This window comes from Zootoca vivipara, chromosome 8 (assembly GCF_963506605.1).
Source record: "Zootoca vivipara chromosome 8, rZooViv1.1, whole genome shotgun sequence".
Lineage (NCBI taxonomy): Eukaryota > Metazoa > Chordata > Lepidosauria > Squamata > Lacertidae > Zootoca > Zootoca vivipara.
The window spans coordinates 1,528,443-1,551,447 of NC_083283.1; the positions used below are offsets into that span (position 1 = coordinate 1,528,443).

Genomic DNA, 23,005 nt, shown 5'->3' on the forward strand with positions numbered 1-23,005 from the left:
CATTGGAACAGGACACGCCCCCCCCCCCCCCCGCCCAGGTAGGGTTAGCTAATGCCATTGAAGACAAGATGGGAATTCAAGATGACCTTAGAAGATTGGAGAACTGGGCGCAAGCTAACAAAATGAATTTCAGTAGGGACAAATGTCAGGTTTTGCACTTAGGCAGGAAGAGCCAGATGCACAAATATAGGATGGGGGACATCTGGCTTACTAGCAGTACCTGTGAAAAGGACCTAGGAGTCTTGGTGGACCACAAGCTGAACATGAGTCAACAGGGTGATACAGCAGGGGGGAAAGCTAATGTTATTCTAGGCTACATCAACAGAAGTCTAGTGTCCAAATCAGGCACAGGCAAACTTGGCCCTCCAGCTGTTTTGGGACTACAACTCCCATCATCCCTGACCACGGGTCCTGTTAACTAGGGAGTTTGCCTATGCCTGGACCAGATCAAGGGAAGTCATAGTCCCACTCTCTTCTGCCTTGGTCAGACCACACTTGGAGTACAGTGTCCAATTCTGGGCACCACAATTTAAGGAGGATGTTGACAAGATGGAAGGTTCGCAGCGGAGGGCAACCAAGATGATCAAGGGTCTGGGAACCAAGGGTCTGGGAACCAAGCCTGATGAGGAACAGTTGAAGGAGCTGGGTATGTTTAGCCTGGGAAAGAGGAGAGGATATGGGATGGTCGTATTCGGATACGTATCTTCAAACTTCAAGAAAGAAGATTCCACCTAAACATTAGGAAGAACTTCCTGACAGTAAGAGCTGTTCGGCAGTGGAATTTGCTACCAAGGAGTGTGGTGGAGTCTCCTTCTTTGGAGGTCTTTAAGCAGAGGCTTGACAGGCATATGTCAAGAATGCTTTGATGGTGTTTCCTGCTTGGCAGGGGGTTGGACTGGATGGCCCTTGTGGTCTCTTCCAACTCTAGGATTCTATGATTCTTCATTTCATTACCTTGTGCTTCAGGCTTGCTGTCATCTCCTCGGAGCTCTGCAGTTGCTCCGTCAGCTGTTGGCACCTCTCCGCCTGGGTGTTCAGCTGCTCCATCAGGGCGCGGTTCCGCTCCTCGGCCTCTGCCACAGCCCGGAGGCTACGGGGGGAGTCCACCTCCACCGTCTTGGTGATGTACTGCGGGGTGGGGGGGCAGGGGGAGCTAGTCAGGGTCTGTGATGAGATAAGACCCTTTCCTCTGCAGGGTGGGGGAATGTGGACAACAGACAGGCAAAACACAAGTAACTGGGTGTTGTCGATGTTCATCACTATTCCAGGGACGGACTTTTCCCTCCTGAGCGAGGACGAAAATGGGCACCTCCTCCTAAATATTTCGTATTTTCACAATAATTCTTTTTAATGCAGCTGCTTTTTATGGATCCTTTCGGCAGGTACCCATATAAATATAGGTTTTATTCTTATCTTTTTTATTTTAAAATTTACCTATTTGGTTTTTCAAATTACAATTTTACAATCATATATCCAACATAAAGACAAGATTCCCGAGAATCTCCTGGACTTCCCTCCTCCCCTTTGGGGGGCCTATTGTTAAACATTTCCCCCTGCATCTTTTACCGGTACTGTATTATAATCCAAATCTTTTACACTTCCGTTATATCTAAAATTCACCATTAAACTACAAATGTTATTCCAATCCTATTAACGATTTTAACTGTTTACAATGGTTTTTAAGATAAATTATAATTTCCCCCCCATTCTATATTAAAACTTTGGTCTATCCTGATTTCTGAATCTTCTGGTCATTTTTCCAATTTCGACAAAAAGGTTTTTTACTATAATCAGTGCTTTTCTTCTAGAGAAAAAAGCGCTGGTACCATGTACCCTTGAATACCCCCCCCCAAAAAAAACCACATTATGATGCTGCCCGCTTGACTCGGCACTTTGTGCGGGGCAACAGCCCACACAGCCCTAAATCAGACGCTGCCCGTTCTATCCTTTGTCCTCCTCCTCTCTTCCCCTCTCTGCCACTTCTCCTTCCTTCTCCCAGGAAAGGGCCCTTCCAACAGGGTGAGAAGAGCAGAGACTCGGCCTCTCTCCTGGGGGGAGAACTCTTTCAGAACCCCACCCACCCCCCAGCCCTGGGAGTGGCGCTTGCCCTCTAACAACTGGAAAGGGGTCCTTGAGAGAAGGGGCTGTTGAAGATTCATTCCCCGTGTCTGCTGTCATGGGATTGTAGTTTATCACATGATGGTGTATGTTTTCATTCCACAGTGGGAAGTGACGAAGACAGGATGTTTGTGTTACCGTGTTTCCTGAAGTGGGACTTTTGTCCTTTGTCCTTTCTCTTTCTCTGATGCTAGAGAGAGAGGGAGCCATGTTGCAGTGCTCCATGTGTGTTTATATGTAAATAAAAGTAGAAGCAAAATAAAAAAATTCCTTCAGTAGCACCTTAAAGACCAACTAAGTTTATATTTTGGTATGAGCTTTCGTGTGCATGCACACTTCTTCAGATACACACGAAAGCTCATACCAAAATATAAACTTAGTTGGTCTTTAAGGTGCTACTGAAGGAATTTTTTTATTTTGCTTCGACTCAGACCAACACGGCTACCTACCTGTAACTAAATAAAAGTAGATTAGCCAAAATGCTGAGTTGCTGAGCTCTGTTATGCAACTGCGCAAACTCTGTGGATCCGTAAGTGTGCTGATGTTTCTTGGCATCAGTCGCTGTGATGTTCGGGCTGGAGAAAGCTTTTGAAGCTCCCGATTGACCGGGAGGGAGGGAACATGCCAGCCGGGCATGTATCTCTGCCAGGGTCCTACTTGTGTGTAGGAGATCCTAAGAGGGACGGCACTCACCTGCACTTCAGGGGGCCGGCTCTTCTGCGCCTCCAGAGAGAGCTGGAGCCCTCGCAGGCGTTCGTCCAGGTGGCGCACCTCCTCCTCCTTGCGCCACTGGAGCCGGTCCATCTGCACCTCGAGGGACATCAGCTCTTCCACCTTCTGCTGCAAGGTGGCCTCCAGATGCTGCACTTTGGTGCGGAGGTCCTCGTTCTCCTGGGAAGAGCAGTGGGGGAATGTTCAGGGAGGCAGGAGAGGATATGTATATTGTTTATTAACGTCCTTCCTAACGTGCTAGCAAGTTCTATAACTTAGCAGAGCTTTAACATTCCCCTTTAAACGCACAGCGGGTAGCTGGCTGCAGGCTTGTTTAAGCTTTTCAATATAGATTCCTGGTAAGATCCCTCTTTGGCCACCTCATGAGAAGAGAAGAATCCTTGGAAAAGACCCTGATGTTGGGAAAGATTGAGGGCACTAGGAGAAGGGGACGACAGAGGACAAGATGGCTGGACAGTGTTCTCGAAGCTACGAACATGAGTTTGACCAAACTGCGGGAGGCAGTGCAAGACAGGAGTGCCTGGCGTGCTATGGTCCATGGGGTCACGAAGAGTCGGACACGACTAAACGACTAAACAACAACAAAAGATCCCTCTCAAAGAAATAAACACGCCACAGTCTGATTTAAGATATATAAAAGTACAGTGATACCTCGGTTTAAGTACACAATTGGTTCTGGAAGTCCGTACTTAACCTGAAGCGTACTTAACCTGAAGCGAACTTTCCCATTGAAAGTAATGGAAAGTGCATAAATTAATGCCTTATGAGGAACGGCTTAGGGAGCTGGGTATGTTTAGCCTGGAGAAGAGAAGGTTAAGGGGTGATATGATAGCCATGTTCAAATATATAAAAGGATGTCATATAGAAGAGGGTGAAAGGTTGTTTTCTGCTGCTCCAGAGAAGTGGACACGGAGCAATGGATTCAAGCCACAAGAAAGAAGATTCCACCTAAACATTAGGAAGAACTTCCTGACAGTAAGAGCTGTTTGACAGTGGAATTTGCTGCCAAGGAGTGTGGTAGAGTCTCCTTCTTTGGAGGTCTTTAAGCAGAGGCTTGACAGCCATCTGTCAGGAATGCTTTGATGGTGTTTCCTGCTTGGCAGGGGGTTGGACTGGATAGCCCTTGGGGTCTCTTCCAACTCTATTTTTCTATGATTCTATGAAATCCGTTCCAGACGTTCCGCGGAGTACTTAACCTGAAGCGTACTTAACTTGAAGCGAACTTTCCCATTGAAAGCAATGGAAAGTGGATTAATCCGTTCCAGACGGGTCTGCGGAGTACTTAAAGTGAAAGTACTCAAACCGAAGCATGCTTAAACCGAGGTATGACTGTAGTTTACTCACATCATCGGTTCACAGTTGGATCCGTGAAGGCAGGCTTAGTTACAAATATGTAGTACGTATGGATCTACCCCATATGGGGGTTGATCCCAGTGACTGCAGACTGGCAGCCACTGCAGTTGACATGACGAAAGGAAGATGGAGAAGAAGAGAAAAGAGAGAGAGATGGCTGCGTGCCTTGTGCTTTGGTTACCTGCACAGGTAAGGTCACTCCCACCTCTAGTCACATGCAAGAAGAAGGATGCTCCAAGCCAGGAGGAAACAGGAAGTTTTCGACTGGCTGGACCAAACATTCCCCCGCATTTCTTCTCTAGGAAAACAAGGAATGTTGTACTTGACAGCTACTTACTTACAGGTATGTTTCACATCTGGCAAGCAGGAGGGTTAAGGACTTGAGGAGAGCGGGGCCTGCTGGATCAGGCCAACGCAGGACCCGTTCCGTGACTGCAAAGCATTTAAAACTGCTTTTAATGTTGGGTTTTAAGTTGTTGCAATCTGCCCTGGCGAAGGATCAGTGTAGGGACACCAGAAGAGCCCTGCAGGATCAAACCAGTGACCCACCTAGTCCAGCATCCTGTTTTCACAGGTCGGCCCCAACCAGATGCCTCTTCTGGGAAACCCAAGGACCTGAGCACAAGAGCAATTCTCCCTTCTTGCAGTTTCCAACAACTGGGATTCAGACATATGACTGCCTCCAACTGCAAAGGGAGAACACAGCCATCCTCACCATTAGCCATTGATGGCCTCCTCCTCCTCCTCCTTTAATTTGTCCAATCCTCTTTTAAAGCCATCTAGGTTGGCGGCCATCACTACTTCCAGTGGGAGGGAGTTCCACAGTTTAACTCAGCACTGTGCAAATGAGTTCTTTCTTTTATCTGTCCTGAACCTTCCCGCATTCACAGACCCTCCAAGTGTCCCTATTTTCCATGGTCAGTCCTGGATTTACAGAAGCCGTCCCAGTTTCTGATTTGATCCTGGAATGAGCTGCTTTTCCTTAGGATGTCCCTATTTTCATTGGAGAAAGGTTGTATACCGTAGTTACTTGCTTCCTTGGCTTGGAGATTGCATAACTCCTGAATAACAATCAATCAATCAATAAAAATATTATAATGCTTTATACCCTGCCATCTGGCTGGGTTTCCCCAGCCACTCTGGGCGTCTTCCAGCAAAATATTAAAAGACAATAATTCATCAAATATTAAAAGCTTCCCGAAACTGGACTACCTTCAGATGTCTTCTAAAAGTCCGATAGTTGTTTATTTCTTTGACATCTGATGGGCGGGCGTACCACAGGGTGGGCGCCACTACCAAGAAGGCCCTCTGACTGGCTCCTTGTAAGTTCACTTCTCGCAACGAGGGAACCACCAGAAAGCCCTCGGAGCTGGACCTCAGTGTCCGGGCAGAATGATGGGGGTGGAGATGCTCCTTCGGGTCTATTTTGGTTGCCCTTTTCTGATACGGCTACCAATGCTTATTTTAAATACCGCTTCTCAAAAAGTCATTAATCACCTGCCAGCCTTTCTTTGCGAGAGCTGACGCTTTAATAAACAAAGAGCCTTTTTTTTGCCAGAGGTATTTTTAAAGCTGTACTTGAGTTTGTACACTTTCCAGTTCTCCTCGCCCGCCCTCCCACCAGCAGCAGAGATGCAGAAGGTGAGGCTGGGCAGGTGCCTCTTCTGCACTCCAAAGAAGAAGACACCTGCTTCCCCTCCACCCCCAGGTACTTCCTATAGCACATCGGTTAGCAGCTTGCTACCCGGCCAGCTTCAAGGTGAATTCACATAGCCCTAGGCAAATGCAGCCCTAGACACATTGAGGATGGCCTGATTCCTTCTGCTCTGCCTCAGCATAGCTGTCAACTTTCGGGTTTGAAAAATAAGGGATTAGCAACAGCCTCACCTGTCCTGGGGACAGTCTACAAGCCAGGAAACCGGCGGGAAACGGCGCTGGAGTAAGGGAAGTTCCAGCACCCCCAAAAGGGAAAGTTGACAGCTATGTTCAGCCACTGGGGTCTTCTGATGGGGGAAGGGGGCTTCTGGTGGCCCCACATGCAGCCCTGAGGTTCATCAGCCCTTTACCAGGGGCCAAGTCTCTGGCCTGCCAGGTCCTGCCCTGAGGAACTCCTTGCCAATGGAGGTTCGGCAGGGGTCATCCCTGCTCGTTCTTGGATGTCTTCGGAAAACTTCACTATTCAGACAGACCTTTTCAAAGCACAACACACCTTGAATGACAAATGTGTGGGATGTGATACATAAGTAGCAGTCAAGTACAACATTCCTTGTTTTCCTAGAGTGGACATGCAAGGGGGTGTTTGGACCAGCCAGGGGAAAACTTCCCGTTTCCTACTTGGCTGGGGCATCCTTCCTCTTGCATGTGACTAGAGGTGGGCGTGACCTTACCTGTGCAGGTAACAAAAGCAGAAGGCACGCGGCACCCTCTCTCTTTTTGACTTCCTCTCATTGTTGGAGCAGCTTTTTAGCTAGAGATGCCCAGCCAACAAAGAGACTATGGTATCTCCATATGAGATAGACTCACATGTATATATCTGTAACTAAGTCTGCCTTCTGGGATCCAACTGTGAACAGAATGTGAGTAAACTTTTATATACCGTATATTTTAAATAAGATTGTGGCATGTTTATTCTTTTAAGAGGGAAATAAGGGAACTTACCAGGAATCTATATTGAAAAGCTTAAACAAGGCTGAAACCAGCTACCCGCTGTGTTTTTAAAGGGGAATGTTAAAACTCTGCTAAGTTATAGAACTTGCTAGTGCAAGTTGGGAAGGATATTAATAAACAATGTATCCTCTCCTGCCTCCCTGAACATTCCCACAAAATGCAAGTCTGGAAAGGACAAAACAAGAGAGCCACCTTGGTGCAGTGGTTAGAGTGTTGGACTACGACCAGGGAGACCCAGGTTCGAATCCCCACTCAGCCACGAAGGTAACCTTGGGGGTGATCTGCTGCCTCTAGGGTTGCCATATTTCAACAAGTAAAAACCAGGACACCCTGAAAATTGTTGTGCTTTTTTTTTAAAAAAAGGAAGACCCTTGCAGGGTTATTGTGGGGATTAAATGAGGAGGTGGGGAGGAAAGGGGGTCTCTCACCTTCACCAGATGTGCAGGGGGCTGTGCGGAGACAGTGGCCAGCTGCTGTAGGAGCCCCTGGGTGATATTCAGGCTCTGCTTCAGCCCCTCGTTCTCCACCGTCAGGTTGTGGATCCTCTTCTCCGAGTCGGTCACACCCTGGGGGGTGGGAGACAAAAAAAACCGTGAGGGTTTCCTTTACGAACGGTTTCCCACCACCACCTCTATAATTCCAGAATTATAGAACTGGAAGGGATCCCCAAGGGCCATCTAGTCCAGCGTTTCTCAACCGCTGTTCCGCGGCACACTAGTGTGCCGCGAGACGCTGGCTGGTGTGCCGCGACGTGCGGCGACGAGAAGGGCGATTTTGCAGCTGCAAACTCCACCTCCCTGGGCGTCCTATTTCTTCGCCCCTTCTAGTTTCCACGGACCAATCAGCTTTCATTATTTCCATTTTCCCCATGCCTCACGTGACAGGATCATCCCAGAATCCTTTAGCCAAGATGGCAGCCCCCAGCAGCTAATAGTGCCGCACGTGTGTCTCTTTTTTGGAAAATCGAGCGGACTTCAAGTAGCTACTTTTAAAATATTCAATCTCCATCATTCAAAAGGTAAAAGGTAAAGGTAAAGGGACCCCTGACCATTAGGTCCAGTCGTGACCGACTCTGGGGTTGCGCGCTCATCTCGCATTATTGGCCAAGGGAGCCGGCGTATAGCTTCCAGGTCATGTGGCCAGCATGACAAAGCCGCTTCTGGCAAACCAGAGCAGCCCATGGAAACGCCGTTTACCTTCCCGCTGTAGCGGTTCCTATTTATCTACTTGCATTTTGACGTGCTTTCGAACTGCTAGGTTGGCAGGAGCTGGGACCAAGCAACGGGAGCTCACCCCGTCACAGGGATTCGAACCGCCAACCTTCTGATCAGCAAGCCCTAGGCTCAGTGGTTTAACCACAGCGCCACCTGGGTCCCACAAACAAACTACAAACAAAGGTAGTTTGTTGCTAATTCACGGAGGCATGAAGACCAAATCGTCCTCTCACAAGTCCGAGAACACGCACAGGGTAAGATACGGGACGACAGGGTCGGGTGGGGTGGATCAGAAACCCGGATCTTTTAAGAACTCGGCAGCGCTGACCCGCCGGAAAGCAATATTTGGCAAGTGTTTCTTGCAATATTTGGCAAGTGTTTCTTACAGTCATAATTATAATATAGGGCGGCACAGAGTTAATTTTTTTAACTTTTTAAATGGTGGTGTGCCTCGTGATTTTTTTCACGGAACAAGTGTGTCGTGGCCCAAAAAAGGTTGAGAAACACTGGTCTACATCCCAATTCCAAAGAAGGGCAGTGCCAAAGAATGCTCCAACTACCGCACAATTGCGCTCATTTCACACGCTAGCAAGGTTATGCTTAAAATTCTACAAGGCAGGCTGAGGCAGTATGTGGATCGAGAACTCCCAGAAGTGCAAGCTGGATTTCGAAAGGGCAGAGGAACCAGAGACCAAATAGCAAACATGCGCTGGATTATGGAGAAAGCTAGAGAGTTCCAGAAAAACGTCTACTTCTGCTTCATTGACTATGCAAAAGCCTTTGACTGTGTCGACCACAGCAAACTATGGCAAGATGGTTGGACAGTGTTCTCGAAGCTACGAACATGAGTTTGACCAAACTGCGGGAGGCAGTGCAAGACAGGAGTGCCTGGCGTGCTATGGTCCATGGGGTCACGAAGAGTCGGACACGACTAAACGACTAAACAACAACAACAACAGTCATTTAGTCGTGTCCGACTCTTCGTGACCCCATGGACCAGAGCACACCAGGCACTCCTGTCTTCCACTGCCTCCTGCAGTTTGGTCAAACTTATGTTTGTAGCTTCGAGAACACTGTCCAACCATCTCATCCTCTATCACAGTGTTTCTCAACCACTGTTCCGTGGCACACTAGTGTGCCGCGAGACGCTGGCTGGTGTGCCGCGACGTGCCGCGACGAGAAGGGCGATTTGCATTGTCACGTGCCTGGCAGCCGCCAATATACAGCACTGACCCGCCGGAAAGCAATATTTGGCAAGTGTTTCTTACAGTCATAATTATAATATAGGGCGGCACAGAGTTAATTTTTTTAACTTTTTAAATGGTGGTGTGCCTCGTGATTTTTTTCATGGAACAAGTGTGCCGTGGCCCAAAAAAGGTTGAGAAACACTGCTCTATCATCCCCTTCTCCTAGTGCCCTCCATCTTTCCCAACATCAGGGTCTTTTCCAGGGAGTCTTCTCTTCTCATGAGGTGGCCAAAGTCTTGGAGCCTCAGCTTCACGATCTGTCCTTCCAGTGAGCACTCAGGGCTGATTTCCTTCAGAATGGATACGTTTGATCTTCTAGCAGTCCATGGGACTCTCAAGAGTCTCCTCCAGCACCATAATTTAAAAGCATCAATTCTTTGGCGATCAGCCTTCTTTATGGTCCAGCTCTCACTTCCATACATCACTACTGGGAAAACCATAGCTTTAACTATACGGACCTTTGTAGGCAAGGTGATGTCTCTGCTTTTTAAGATGCTGTCTAGGTTTGTCATTGCTTTTCTCCCCTTCATGGATCAATGCCTTGTCGTGGCGAAGGGGCTTGAATAACTCAGAGAAGCTATGAGCTATGCCATGCAGGGCCACCCAAGATGGACAGGTCATAGTGGAGAGTTTTGACTAAACGTGATCCACCTGGAGAAGGAACTGGCAAGCCACTCCAGTATCCCTGCCAAGAAAACTCCATGGACAAAGACAACAGGCTGCCCCAATACGCAGGCTCAATTCTCCCCTGCCCTGAGTGCGAGGGCCACGGGGGGAGAGGCGTCTAGCTCTCCTTACCGTGCCCATGCGAAGCCGTTCCAGCTCCTCCTCACGCTCCTGGATCTGTTGCTTCAGCCCCTGGATCTGATGATGAAGGAAGAACAGGAAAGTCATCGTCCCTCTGCCCTACGCTCCCTCCATCCCCACTCTTTGGGCAGAGGCAGGAAGCAGACCTGCCTCATCTCGTCAGGGTCTCCTTCGTCATAGAATCAGAGAATTGCAGGGTGGTAAGGGATCCCTAAGGGTCCTCTAGACCAACCCCCCTGCAATGCAGGAACTGCAGTTCAAGAATCCCCGCCTCTCTGGGGTGCAACCAGCTGAACAAAAAGAAGGCAGAGTCCAGCCCTTGTGGCTAGTAGCCACCAATAGTAGTAGTAGTTGTAGTAATAATTATTATTATTATTAATAATAATAATAATAATAATAATAATAATAATAATAATTTTATTATTTATACCCCGCCCATCTGGCTGGGTTTCCCCAGCAACTCCAGCAGCCCTCTCCTCCTCCATGAATTTGTCCGATCCTCTTTTAAAGCCACTTCGGATGGTGGCCACCACCGCCTCCTGTGGCAGGGAGTTCCACGGTTTATCTGCTATGCAAAGAAGCCCTTTCTGGATGGGCTCCATTTCACAGCTGCCGGAGCAGCTAGCTTAGCCAACGTTCAGGGGCAATGAGAGCTGCAGGGCACAACGGCACCCGGAAGGCGACAAGGCCCTTCCCCTGGCTACTACCCCCAACGCCACCCCAGACCTCACCTGATGGTGGAAACTCCCGGCCAGCCGCTGCTTCTCTCTCTCCCGCACTTCCGCCTGCTGCCGGAGGCCTGTCACCTCCTCTGACAGCCGGCTCCTCTCGCCCTGGAGGGTGCTGATGGATTCCACCAGCTGGTGCACCCCAGCCGAGGCCACTGGGTAGAGCAGGCAGGCTGAAGGCAGCTTCACACCTACGGCAAAGAAGGAGAAGGGTTCTGCGTGGGACAGAGCCCCTGGAGATGCCACCACACGGAGTCTTAGGATCCCCAAGAGTCATCTAGCCCAACCCGCGGCAATGCAGGAATCTCAACGGAAGTATCCCTTCCCCTCGGATGGAAGCTCGTTCTGCCCGGACACCGAGGTCCAGCGCCGAGGGCCTTCTGGCGGTTCCCTCGCTACGAGAAGCCAAGTTACAGGGAACCAGGCAGAGGGCCTTCTCGGTAGTGGCACCCACCCTGTGGAATGCCCTCCCACCAGAGGTCAAAGAGAACAACAATTACCAGACCTTTAGAAGGCATCTCAAGGCAGCCCTGTTTAGGGAAGCTTTTAATGTTTGATGGATTTCTGTATTTTGGTGTTTTGTTGGAAGCCGCCCAGAGTGGCTGGAGGAACCCGGCCAGATGGGCGGGGTATAAATAATAAATTATTATTATTATTATTATTATTATTATTATTATTATTATTAGCTAATTTTATCCAGGCTTATGCACTCTCCAGCTTGTTTTGAGATAAGAACAATCCCAAAATTTGAATTGTGGAAGTCAGCCTCAGAGATTATTCCTCCGAAAATACGTGTGGGAGGCATTTATTGAGGCATTTGCTAATTAACAACACATGCTGGGCCCTAAAAATTGGATTGTTGAAATTATATCAATCTTTACTTCCTCATTTGTTGCTTTTCCTATAAAGCGATACAAATTGGCAGGGGAGCAGGGTGGACCTAAAGCAGCCCCGACAGATGGGCCACACAACCTGTCAATTATGTTATTTAGTTTCCTGTCAATCATGCTGCTCACACACACACACACACACACACACACACACACACACACAAAATGCAGAAGCACCTTAGATGAAAACTAGCAGAATATTGCAAAATATGCAGGTGGCAGAAAGGGAGATCAGTGCCCCACCCAGACCCTCCAATATTTCTCTGATGAAAATAGGAAAAACAGGACATTTTGGGATCAAATCAGAAACCGAGATGGCTTCTGTAAATGCGGGATTGTCCCTGGAAAATAGGGACACTGGGGGGGGGGGGGTCCTGCCACCTAGGGTGGATCTTCACACAGGAAAAAACACTATAAATAAGTCATAATAACAAAATTTTAAAAACTCTATGTAAAAATCACATATATAATTTTTCTGCTCTACACTGCCATCTGGTGTTGCATGTTTATAATGCATTTAAAATGCTGCTTTTTCAACTAATGTGGCTGAGTCCCTGCTGTGCTTGGGGAGGGCACCTGGGCTCACCTTCGTGCATCTTCTCCAGCAAGCCTTGCTGCTCAGAGATGATTCCTTCCAGGCTCTCAATGAGGCTCAGCTTGTCCTTCACCCGCTGGCGGTAGGCCCTCTTCAGCCCCCTCAGCTGCTTGCGGCGGCGACTCTCTTCCTTGTGCAGGCGGGAGCGATACTCGCCGGCCTGCTCTTGCAGCTGCTGCATCTGGGCATAATGCTCCAGGAAGGAGAGGAGGTGGGAGATCACCGAGAGGAGAGGGGACTCGGGAGGCTGCTGGGGGAGGAGGGAGCAAGACCCAAGGAAGAGAGCAGGGTGGGAGACAAGAGAAAGGTCATAGAAACAGCAACATATTATAGAGAATCATATAACTCTAGAGTTGGAGTGGAACCCAAGAGTCATCTAGCTCAACCCGCTGCAATGCAAGAATCGCAGCTAAAGAACCTTCAACAGGTGGCCAGCCAACTTCTGCTAAAAAAATTCCAGCGAAGGAGAGCCCACCACCTTCGGAGGGAATCTGTCCTACTGTCAAATAGCTCTTACCACCAGGAAGTTCTTCCTGATGTTTAGTCGGAATCTCCTTTCTTGTAACTTGAAGCCATAGGTTCGAGTCCTACCCTCCAGAGCAGCAGAAAACAAGCTTGCTCCATCTTCCATGTGACAGCGCTTCAGATATTTGAAGGTGGCTATCCTATCCCCTCTTAGTCTCCTCTTTTCCCCAACTCCTTCAAGCGGGTGGCGCTGTGAGTTAAACTACTGAGCCTAGGGCTTACCGATCGGATGGTCGGCAGTTCGAATCCCCGCCATGGGGTGAGCTCCCGTTGCTTGGTCCCAGCTCCTGCCCACCTAGCAGTTCGAAAGCACATCAAAGTGCAAGTACCTGTAGATAAATAGGTACTTCTACAGCGGGAAGGTAAACAGCTGCTCTGGTTCGCCAGAATCGGCTTTGTCAGGCTGGCCACATGACCCAGAAGCTGTATGCCGGCTCCCTCGGCCAGTAAAGCAAGATGAGTGCTGCAACCCCAGAGTCGGTCATGACTGGACCTAATAGTGAGGGGGCCCTTTACCTATCCTATCCCCTCTTAGTCTCCTCTTTTCCTACGCCCCAATTCCTTCAAGCGCTCCTCATAAGGCTTGGCTTCCAGACCCTTGATCATCTTGGCCGCCCTCTTCTGCACACCTTCCAGGTTGTCAACATCCTTCTTAAATTGTGATGCCCAGAACTCCAGGACTCCAGATGTGTGTGACCAGGGCAGAATAGAGTGGGATTATGACTTCCCTTTATCTGGTGATGCAGCCTAGAATAGCATTAGCTAGTTTTCCTGCTTAACCTGTGCTAAGCACGTCTTCTAGTTAAACCTCCTAGATCAGGCATCCCCAAACTGCGGCCCTCCAGATGTTTTGGCCTACAACTCCCATGATCCCTAGCTAACAGGACCAGTGGTCGAGGAAGATGGGAATTGTAGTCCAAAACATCTGGAGGGCCGAAGTTTGGGGATGCCTGTCCTAGATCCTTTCCGCACGTCCTGCTGGCAAACCAGGTGTCCCTCTTCCTATATTTATCCATCCAATCATTCATTTTAACTCCATATTTAATTTAATGTTTTTCACAAGGCCACTCCCCACCCCCACCCCGTTCCACCACCACAGAACAGAAGTGAAATGGATTTGGGGTGGGGGGGACTCACCTTTCCACTGACTGGGTCTTTTTCCCCAAGGAGGGCCTTTGCAGCAGCCTCCGTCTTGAGGGACCGGAACTCAGTGAGCGGAGTCGGGGCGTCCCCCAACCCAAGGCCTTCCTCCTCTTCTTCTTCTTCTTCCTCCTCTGTATTGTTGCTTCTGTCGCTCTCTGAGCTGCCTGCCAAGAGACGAGACCCCTGGCCAGGGATATAAAACACCAACCGGCAGCATCCTCTCTCGGGGGGTGCCCCGTCCATTTTGGTCCATTTTGTTCCTGGGTGGGGAGAGACTAGGGGAGTGGCTGTGTCCCAACCCAAGACCTGGGGAATGAGCCCAGCAGCACAGGGTCTCTCCCAAGATGTTTGGACAGCCAAACTCCTGAGCTGATTCCAGAGTCACTGCACACTGGACAGGACTGTTGCCCTATTCATGATGAGGATGATTCCATCCTTAAACGGTGGGATGTGATCCATGAGAGGCAGTCAAATACAACATTCCTTGAAATGCTAGGGAGGACATGCAAGGGAATGTTTGGTCCGGCCAGTCAAAACTTCCTGTTCCTCCTGGCTGGAGCATCCTTCCTTTTGCATGTGACCAGAGGTGGGCATGGCCTTACCTGTCCAGGTAACGAAAGGATGAGTCACGCAGCACACCTCCCTCTTTTTGACTTTCGTCTTCATTTGACCAGCTTTTAGCTAGGGCTGCTAGGCTAGCTTTCAGCTCGCGTACGCACGGGGATTATTCCCCCATATGGGGTAGATCCACATGTACATATTGATAACTAAGTCTGCCTTCAGGGATCAAACTGTGAACTGGTGTAAGTAAACTTCTTTTATTGACTTTGAATAAGATTGTGGCGTCTTTATTCTTTTAAGAGGGATTCAAAAGGAATTGTATAATAGTGAGAGGCTAACGCGAGCCTGCAACCAGCTATCTGCTGTGCATGTAAAAAGGGGAATGTAACTTTGCTACATAAAGGGACTTGCTAGCGCAAGTTAGGAAGGATTTTAATAAACAATATATCCTCTCCTGCCACCCTGAATATTCCCACATATACAAGGCCCCGTTAGGGAGGACAGGAAGACTTTGGGACTAGCCAACCATTCTGGGCTACCCTAACTTCTGCTGCTGGGGATGGGGGGCGGACAGGGAGGGGTCCGGGTGACTTACTGTCCAGTTCACTCAGCTCCTTCCAGGGGTCTTTGCTCAGGGCTTTTTTGGTCCTCCTTGATTGCTCCATGGAAAAGGCTTTGCAGTCCTACGTGGGGTGGAAGCAGCAGGAGACAAAGCACAAGACCATCTTTTAAAATATATGGCAACAGGAAATGGAGAGTCTCTCTTGGACCTCTTAGACCAGCGGTTCCAACCTTTTTTTGCCCATGCCCCACCTATCTCTAAAATCCTGACCCGCCCACCCCCACCCCCCTGGTGACATATTATTCAAAAAGTGAACTCCTTTTTATAATATTTTTATTGATTTTCAAAGATATAAACATACTGTACAACATAAAACAGGACAAAATCCAAATATTGAGATTACGCTGAACCTTCCTGACTCCCCCCCCCCATCCCTTCCGTGGGTCCTTTTAATTCTATTTTCGACTGCATATCAGTACTTCAAAAAGTGAGCTCCTATTCACGTGGAGGAAACCTAAAAGGCCATTAACTGTTAATAACTCATTCTCGAATTGCCCCCCTGTAGGGCGTGTGCTTCAGGTTGGGAACCACGGTCTTAGATGGAAAAGAAGAGCAAGGAATCTCTCATGCCTGGACTGAACACTGGGAAACATCAGCAGAGCGAGGAATAAATGGGTATTACTCTAGAACATCAGGCTATTATGAAGAAGACTTGCTGGCACACCTAATGGATGGATAGTTAGAAGTCACTTTTACTTATCTTTCCTTTGTGGGAATGTTCAGGGTTGCAGGAGAGAATATATTGTTTATTAATATCCTTCCTAACTTGCACTAGCAAGTTCCTTATGTAACAGAGTTACATTCCCCTTCTCATGCACAGCAAAAAGCTGGTTGCAGGCTCGTTAGAACCTCTTACTATTATGCAATTTAATCTGCCTCAGATTGAAGTCTATGTTCCTGGTAAATTCCCTTGAATCCCTCTTAAAAGAATAAAGACAGCACAATCCTATTCATAGTCAACAAAAAGTAAGTTTACTCACATTCAGGCTGACTTTAAGCCTGAAGGCAGGCTTAAAGGCTTAAAGTGACAAATAGCAACATGTGGATTTACCCCATATGGGGGATAATACCTGTGCTGCTGTTGGCGGAAAGCCAACAGAGCAGTCCTGGCTGGAAGCAGACGAAAGGAGAAAGTGCTGCGTGACTCGTCCTTTTTTTACCTGGACAGGTAAGGCCACGCCCACCTCTGGTCACATGCAAGAAAGGATGCCCCAGGCCAGGAGGAACAGGAAGTTTCGACTGGCTGGACCAAACATTCCCTCGCATGTCTACTCTAGCATTACAAGGAATGTGGTACTTGACTGCTACCGTGGATCACATCTCACATCTTTCTACCTTGTTATTTCTCTTATCTTTCTCTCAGTATTCTGTTCTATTTTATCTTACTGTATGACCACCAACCTGGGTGGCTTTTAAAAGAGAATGAGACAGATTCGTGGAGGCAGAGAGGGCTCTCGATGGTTACTAGCCAGGATGGCTGTGCTCAGCCTTCACAGTTGAAGTCAGCAATGCTTCTGAATCCCAGTTGCTGGAGACCCCAGGAGGGGAGAGTTGCTCTTGTGTTCGAATCCTGCTTGCAACTTTCCCTTTGGCTGGCCCCCGTGAGAACAGGATGATGGACTAGATCAGGCATCCCCAAACTGCGGCCCTCCAGATGTTTTGGCCTACAACTCCCATGATCCCTAGCTAACAGTACCAGTGGTCAGGGATGATGGGAATTGTAGTCCAAAACATCTGGAGGGCCGAAGTTTGGGGATGCCTGGACTAGATGGTCCCCTGGCCTGATCCAACAGGTTCTCCTTCTGTTCTTTGCAGGGGCTACCGGCCTTAGAGTTGTCCGTGAGGTGTGTACATGAGGAAATCATGGTGCTGGGAAATAACTGGCGACGCCTGGCCTCACCCTGCCTCCACCCCCAACGCCAGCTTCTCTAGGATTTGTGCCCATTCCCAAACAATTCCCACCCACTCCTGGCTCCGACGCTTCATTTCTCCCACAATTATGGGCCCTTTCCTGGCAGTGATGCTCCGATGGGCTTCTGCCAAACCAACCGTCACTCCGGGCAGCGAAAGGAGCATTAGAAATGGAAGCTGTCACAAACACAAACACCCCTCCACTTTCCTTGACAGAATCAATTGCTCTGTCAGTGACAGAGGTTGTGGGTGGGGTGGGGTGGGGGTGTTCCTCGCTCCTTGTATTTAAAGTCAAAGCAGAGGCGGTTGTGAATTTGCATGCATTTAAATGACAGGATGCATGTAACAGAGGAATGGCCCAGAGTTCATTTACACACACACACACACACACACACACACACACACACACACACACACCAGCAGACAGGCCTCAAATGCCCCCTTCCGATCAGCCGGGGCTGCCTGGCCACCCTAGTCGGGAAGCAGCTCCGTTTCCACGGCAACAGGCGCCATGGAAACCGCATCACTGAGCGATGGGCCTGTTTGTCAGAGGCCTCTGCCTGTGGGTGAGATATATCGCTCCTCTCCACACATGGCAAGCAACTGACCGGCATCTGCCCCTCAGGGGTGCAACAGAGATGTGGGAATAAATATTTTAAAGGGAAGGGAAATAAAGAAAGGTTGTTTTCTGCTGCTCCAGAGAAGCGGACACGGAGCAATGGATTCAAACTACAAGAAAAAAGATTCCACCTAAACATTAGGAAGAACTTCCTGACAGTAAGAGCTGTTCGACAGTGGAATTTGTTGCCAAGGCGTGTGGTGGAGTCTCCTTCTTTGGAGGTCTTTAAGCAGAGGCTTGACAGGCATATGTCAAGAATGCTTTGATGGTGTTTCCTGCTTGGCAGGGGGTTGGGCTGGATGGCCCTTGTGGTCTCTTCCAACTCTATGATTCTATGATTCTAAAGAGGTCTTGCAGGAACAGCGACTGTCGAGCGGGACTGACTTAAGGGGTCAATTTGAGCCTGGCTTAGCAGCACTTGGCTCTGAAATCTTTTTTTTATGCCAGTAGGAGATATTTTTCTGTCCGAAGGCCGCATTCCCTTCTGGGAAACCTTTCGAGGGCCGTGTGCCAGAGGGAAAATGGGCAAGGGAAGGAATATTACCTTTGTACAGTGGGCTAGTTTCTACACACACTCTCACCCTTTTGTATTCTCCTTACAGACGGGCACAGGGTATTATCAGCACATTATCCAAACAGGCAAAAATATTTGCGGGGACAGGCAGGGCCAGTGAATACAGTGGTCAAAGGGTCAGATAAGGAGGCTTGGGCCCCTGGGTCGGAAGTTCCCCACCTGTGCAGTAAGGCTTGAGACATCTGAGGCACGAATAAAAAATGGTACCTCTGAGCATGCACAGAGAGTACCTTTCTCCCAACACTGAGTAGCAACAAGCAGCTCCCAAGCATCAGACGCTACGGTCACTTCACACTTTATTGGACTTCCTAGACGGAAAACACTTGAATGTAAGAAAGAATAATATGAAACATACATGCATGGGGTTGTTTTTAAAATACATGTGATAATGGTTACATATGTCTGTTTACATGTGCAAACGTTCTACTCTGCAGCAGTTGTGTGTGATAAATCCATAGTGCGCGCAGAGCATGCCTGAGTAGGTCAAGCATTCGGGTGACAGAAACGAGGCATTTATTGACTGCTTGAGTTGCAGGCTGCGTCGATGACACCCAAAGGATTGGTTGAGGCAGGTCCCTGAATGTGGCCTTCCAGGCAATTATCATTTACCGTATATAATTTACTGGTATTTACAGTGGTACCTCGGTTTAGGAACGATTTGGTTTACAAACTCCGCAAAATTGGAAATAGTGTCTTGGTTTGAGAACTTCACCTCGGTCTAAGAACAGAATCCGAATGGTGGAAGGGCACCGTCGGCGGGAGGCCTGATTAGGGAAAGCACGCCTTAGATTAAGAACGGCTTCGGTTTAAGAACGGACTTCTGGAACGGATTAAGTTCATAAACCGAGGTACCACTGTATTTGATTTCTTTGGCAAATTCCTGGAGGAGAGAGTTGTCTGGCTGGCCATGGCGAGAAAAGGATGCTGGACTAGATGGGCCAGTGGCCAGATCCAGCAAGCTCTTCTTAGTTTCTTGCCCTTCCTTCACCCTAAGGACCCTGGGCAGGTTGCAACAGATTAAAATCCAGTATTAAAAGCAGTTTGAAATGTATTACAGTCACAGGACTGAAGGATACTGACAAGCTGGAACGTGTCCAGAGGAGGGCAACCAAAATGGTCAAAGGCCTGGAAACGATGCCTTAGGAGGAACGGCTTAGGGAGCTGGGTATGTTTAGCCTGGAGAAGAGAAGGTTAAGGGGTGATATGATAGCCATGTTCAAATATATAAAAGGATGTCATATAGAGGAGGGAGAAAGATTGTTTTCTGCTGCTCCAGAGAAGCGGATATGGAGCAATGGATTCAAGCTACAAGAAAGAAGATTCCACCTAAACATTAGGAAGAACTCCCTGACAGTAAGAGCTGTTCGGCAGTGGAATTTGCTGCCAAGGAGTGTGGTGGAGTCTCCTTCTTTGGAGGTCTTTAAGCAGAGGCTTGACAGCCATCTGCCAGGAATGCTTTGATGGTGTTTCCTGCTTGGCAGGGGGTTGGACTGGATGGCCCTTGTGGTCTCTTCCAACTCTAGGATTCTAGGACAAGAAACAGAAATCTCAGGTGTCAAAGAGTATTGCCATGGACCCCCTTTCCTGCTGTGTGATGAGGAGGTTCCCTATAACAGAATCATAGAACTGGAGAGTTGGAAGGGACACCCAGGGCCATCTAGTCCAACCCCCTGCAAATGCAGAAATCTTTTGCCCAACATGGGGCTCGAACCTGTGGCCCTGAGAGTCTCATTCTCTACCGACTGAGCTATACTCTGCATGCAGTCATTTCTTCCTGTCGCTGCTCCTCTGCCTCTCTCCAAAACAGCCATTAGCTATTCCCCTTCAAGAGACATAAATAAGCCACGAGCATCACATTCTCTGGCCTGTCAACGCCGCCGACAGAAATCCTTTCCCTCTGAAGAATCCCAGCCCTTTCTGTTCTTCCCCCAAAGTGACAGGACTTCAGGGTGGAAAAGAGACAGCTTGCAGCATGTCACATCCTGCAGAACTTTTATATCCCCTGCAGCTCTTCCCAGAAGCCGCTCACCCCTTCCCTGCCCGCTGGTAGTTGGCACGGCTCCTTGCAAGAAGACCCAGTTTCCATCACTCAGCCTCCGCAACTGACAGACAATGGACCATGACAAATGTGCAGACCTTTGGATGAACTCGCGCATGCGTGAAAGGAGTTGGGGAGATCTGGTTCCCAGGGAGAAAACGACATTCCCAACCCAGGGAGTCAAGAGGGAGAAAAGGCACGGATGGGAGACTGAGGATTTGGGTGGGTGGGCAACCAGTAACAGACACAAACACACAATACACCCCTCCATTTGTCCCATGACACTGAAAATCAGGCTCTGCTTGGGTGGGTTAATTGCATGTTCACCCAGATTATGTCCACAGCGACTCATACCGCACTGGGTATGTTTAGGCTGGAGAAGAGAAGGTTAAGGGGTGATATGATAGCCATGTTCAAATATATAAAAGGATGCCATATAGAGGAGGGAGAAAGGTTGTTTTCTGCTGCTCCAGAGAAGCGGACATGGAGCAATGGATTCAAGCTACAAGAAAGAAGATTCCACCTAAACATTAGGAAGAACTTCCTGACAGTAAGAGCTGTTCGGCAGTGGAATTTGCTGCCAAGGAGTGTGGTGGAGTCTCCTTCTTTGGAGGTCTTTAAGCGGAGGCTTGACAGGCATATGTCAGGAATGCTTTGATGGTGTTTCCTGCTCGGCAGGGGGTTGGACTGGATGGCCCTTGTGGTCTCTTCCAGCTCTACGATTCTATGATTCTAAGTATTTGGTTCCACTCCACACAGGAGAATGTCCCGCATCTAGTAATTTAGTTAATTTTGTGGAGATTTTCATTTTATAACGTATATAAAGCCAAAAAGAAACTGTTGTAACAGATGAAAATTAAAAGATGAGTAATGAGACTGTAAAGTAAAATAAGATTGAGTCCCATTGAACATGGGTTAAAATATCAAAGTAAATAATATTAGCATTATCTGATTATCGAGTCTGGCTCCAGATCTCCTGCGTCTAGCAACCAGCTCTCTATTCCATGTCTCCTAAGATAAACCGGGGGAACCAGTTTATCTGCATTTTCAAAGTATGGGAGGCAGTGTGGTGTAGTGGTTAGAGTATTGAAATAAGACCTGGGAGAGAGCTGGGCTCAAATCTGCACCCAGCCATCACAAAGCTCACTGGGTAACCTGGGCGGGGGACCAGCCACTGACGGAGTGGGGATTTGAACCCAGGTCCAAGGCTCCATCAACCACTTTTGGCCATGAGCCACGAGGAGAGGCTTGTTGATCAGCAAAAGACAGTAGCAAACCCAAAGGCTCACGAGGCTGCCAGCTGCTTAGAAATGGGCACAAACACCTGAGCCCAAGGCCAAGGGACAAAATGTCAGGGTGACCCCCCCCCCAGCACCCCCAGGCCTCCAGTCTGAAGGAGGGCAACCCTGCAGGGAACGAGAGCAGCCCATCGAGCAATGCAGCAAATAGCGGAGACAGGAGCATCTTTGCAGCCGCCTGCTTGGAGGCAGAAATGGGCAGGGGGCCAGCGGTCCCTGGCAGGGCGTCTGCCTTGCAAGAGGAAGGTCCTGGGTTCAAGCCCCGCGGGCATCTCCAAAGACAGAGGGGTGAGGGGAGGGGGTGAGACGCCTGCCTGAAATCCAGGAGAGCCGTCGCTGCCAGTCCGTGCGGGCAATACTAGGGGGACCAACTAACTACTAAGGCAGCTTCCTATCTGGCTATGGGCACGGAAGGGAAAGGGGGCGGAAGGGAGCTCTTTCCCTCCCCAGGGCTCTTTCCTGGGGGGTGGGAGCTAAGCCCTGAATTCACTCTTCCACCCCCGTCCTCCAGCCAGGCTGGCCTGGGCACAACCCGATGAAGAAAGGCACAGTCCTGACCTTGCCCCCCCCCGCCCACCGCTGGCACGCGCTGGTTCTATGGCAGGGGTGCCAACTGAAATAAAATATGGAGGGGGCAGACAAGCCCCGCCCCACCTAATCCACACGCACGCCATTTAAATGTCAATCATGCACGACAATTGGGGGGCAGTCAAATATTTTATTGGGGGGCGGCCGGCAAGGGACCTCGGTGCGGGGTGCGACTTGGAGGGCGAAGACACCCCCATCTGGATCCAAGCCCCCCCCCCCCACAGCAGGCACCCCTCCGAAGGACGCCGGTGACATCCACAGCGCCACCCGCGCGATGCCAGGCTGCCACCCACCCGCGCCCCCTTCCCTCCTTTGCCCCGCGGAACGCCCAGCCTCAGGAGCGGTGCCTTATGGTCTTACCTGGGGAGCGCCGTTCTGCCCGTCGGGGGGCTGCTGCTGCCCCCTTGCCCCGCCTTCTTCTTCTTCCTCCTCCTCCTCCTCGCCGCCATCCTTCTTGAAGAGGGTGTAGAAAATGTAGACCAGCAGCGAGTAAAAGGCGTACATGGGGGCTCTGTACTAGCAACCGGACCCCCAAATCCGCGGCGCCCACCTGGGGAGGGAGGGGACCCCCGCCAAACCCCCGCGCCCCCCTCAGTCAGCTCCGCTCAGCAACAGCAGCAGCCGCAGCAACCACAGCAGCCGCAGCGGAGCAGGAGGAAAAGGAGGCGGCCCAGGCGGCTGGAGGTGCCCCGCCCTCCGGCCCGCCGCGCCCCGCCTTCCGGCCCGCCGCAGCCTGAATCGGAGTCCCTGGGAGGGCCGGACCAGGCGGGAGCGG

At 49.6% G+C, this 23,005-nt stretch overlaps 1 protein-coding gene across 1 annotated transcript in view; it reads right to left on the reverse strand.

Annotated features, from left to right (window-relative positions):
* Window positions 1-22,755, reverse strand: part of KIFC2 (kinesin family member C2) — a 37,995-nt gene extending 15,240 nt beyond the window's left edge. Inside the window, exons 1-9 of the mRNA XM_035124613.2 lie at window positions 22,591-22,755; window positions 15,176-15,263; window positions 14,014-14,183; window positions 12,343-12,598; window positions 10,870-11,057; window positions 10,130-10,195; window positions 7,299-7,436; window positions 2,812-3,009; window positions 955-1,128 (exon numbers count right to left, since the gene is read on the reverse strand). Coding sequence (XP_034980504.2) covers window positions 955-1,128; window positions 2,812-3,009; window positions 7,299-7,436; window positions 10,130-10,195; window positions 10,870-11,057; window positions 12,343-12,598; window positions 14,014-14,183; window positions 15,176-15,263; window positions 22,591-22,734 — 1,422 coding nt within the window. The 5' untranslated portion in view covers window positions 22,735-22,755. The remainder of the gene's footprint in view (window positions 1-954; window positions 1,129-2,811; window positions 3,010-7,298; window positions 7,437-10,129; window positions 10,196-10,869; window positions 11,058-12,342; window positions 12,599-14,013; window positions 14,184-15,175; window positions 15,264-22,590) is intronic.
* Between the last annotated feature and the right edge of the window lie 250 nt (window positions 22,756-23,005).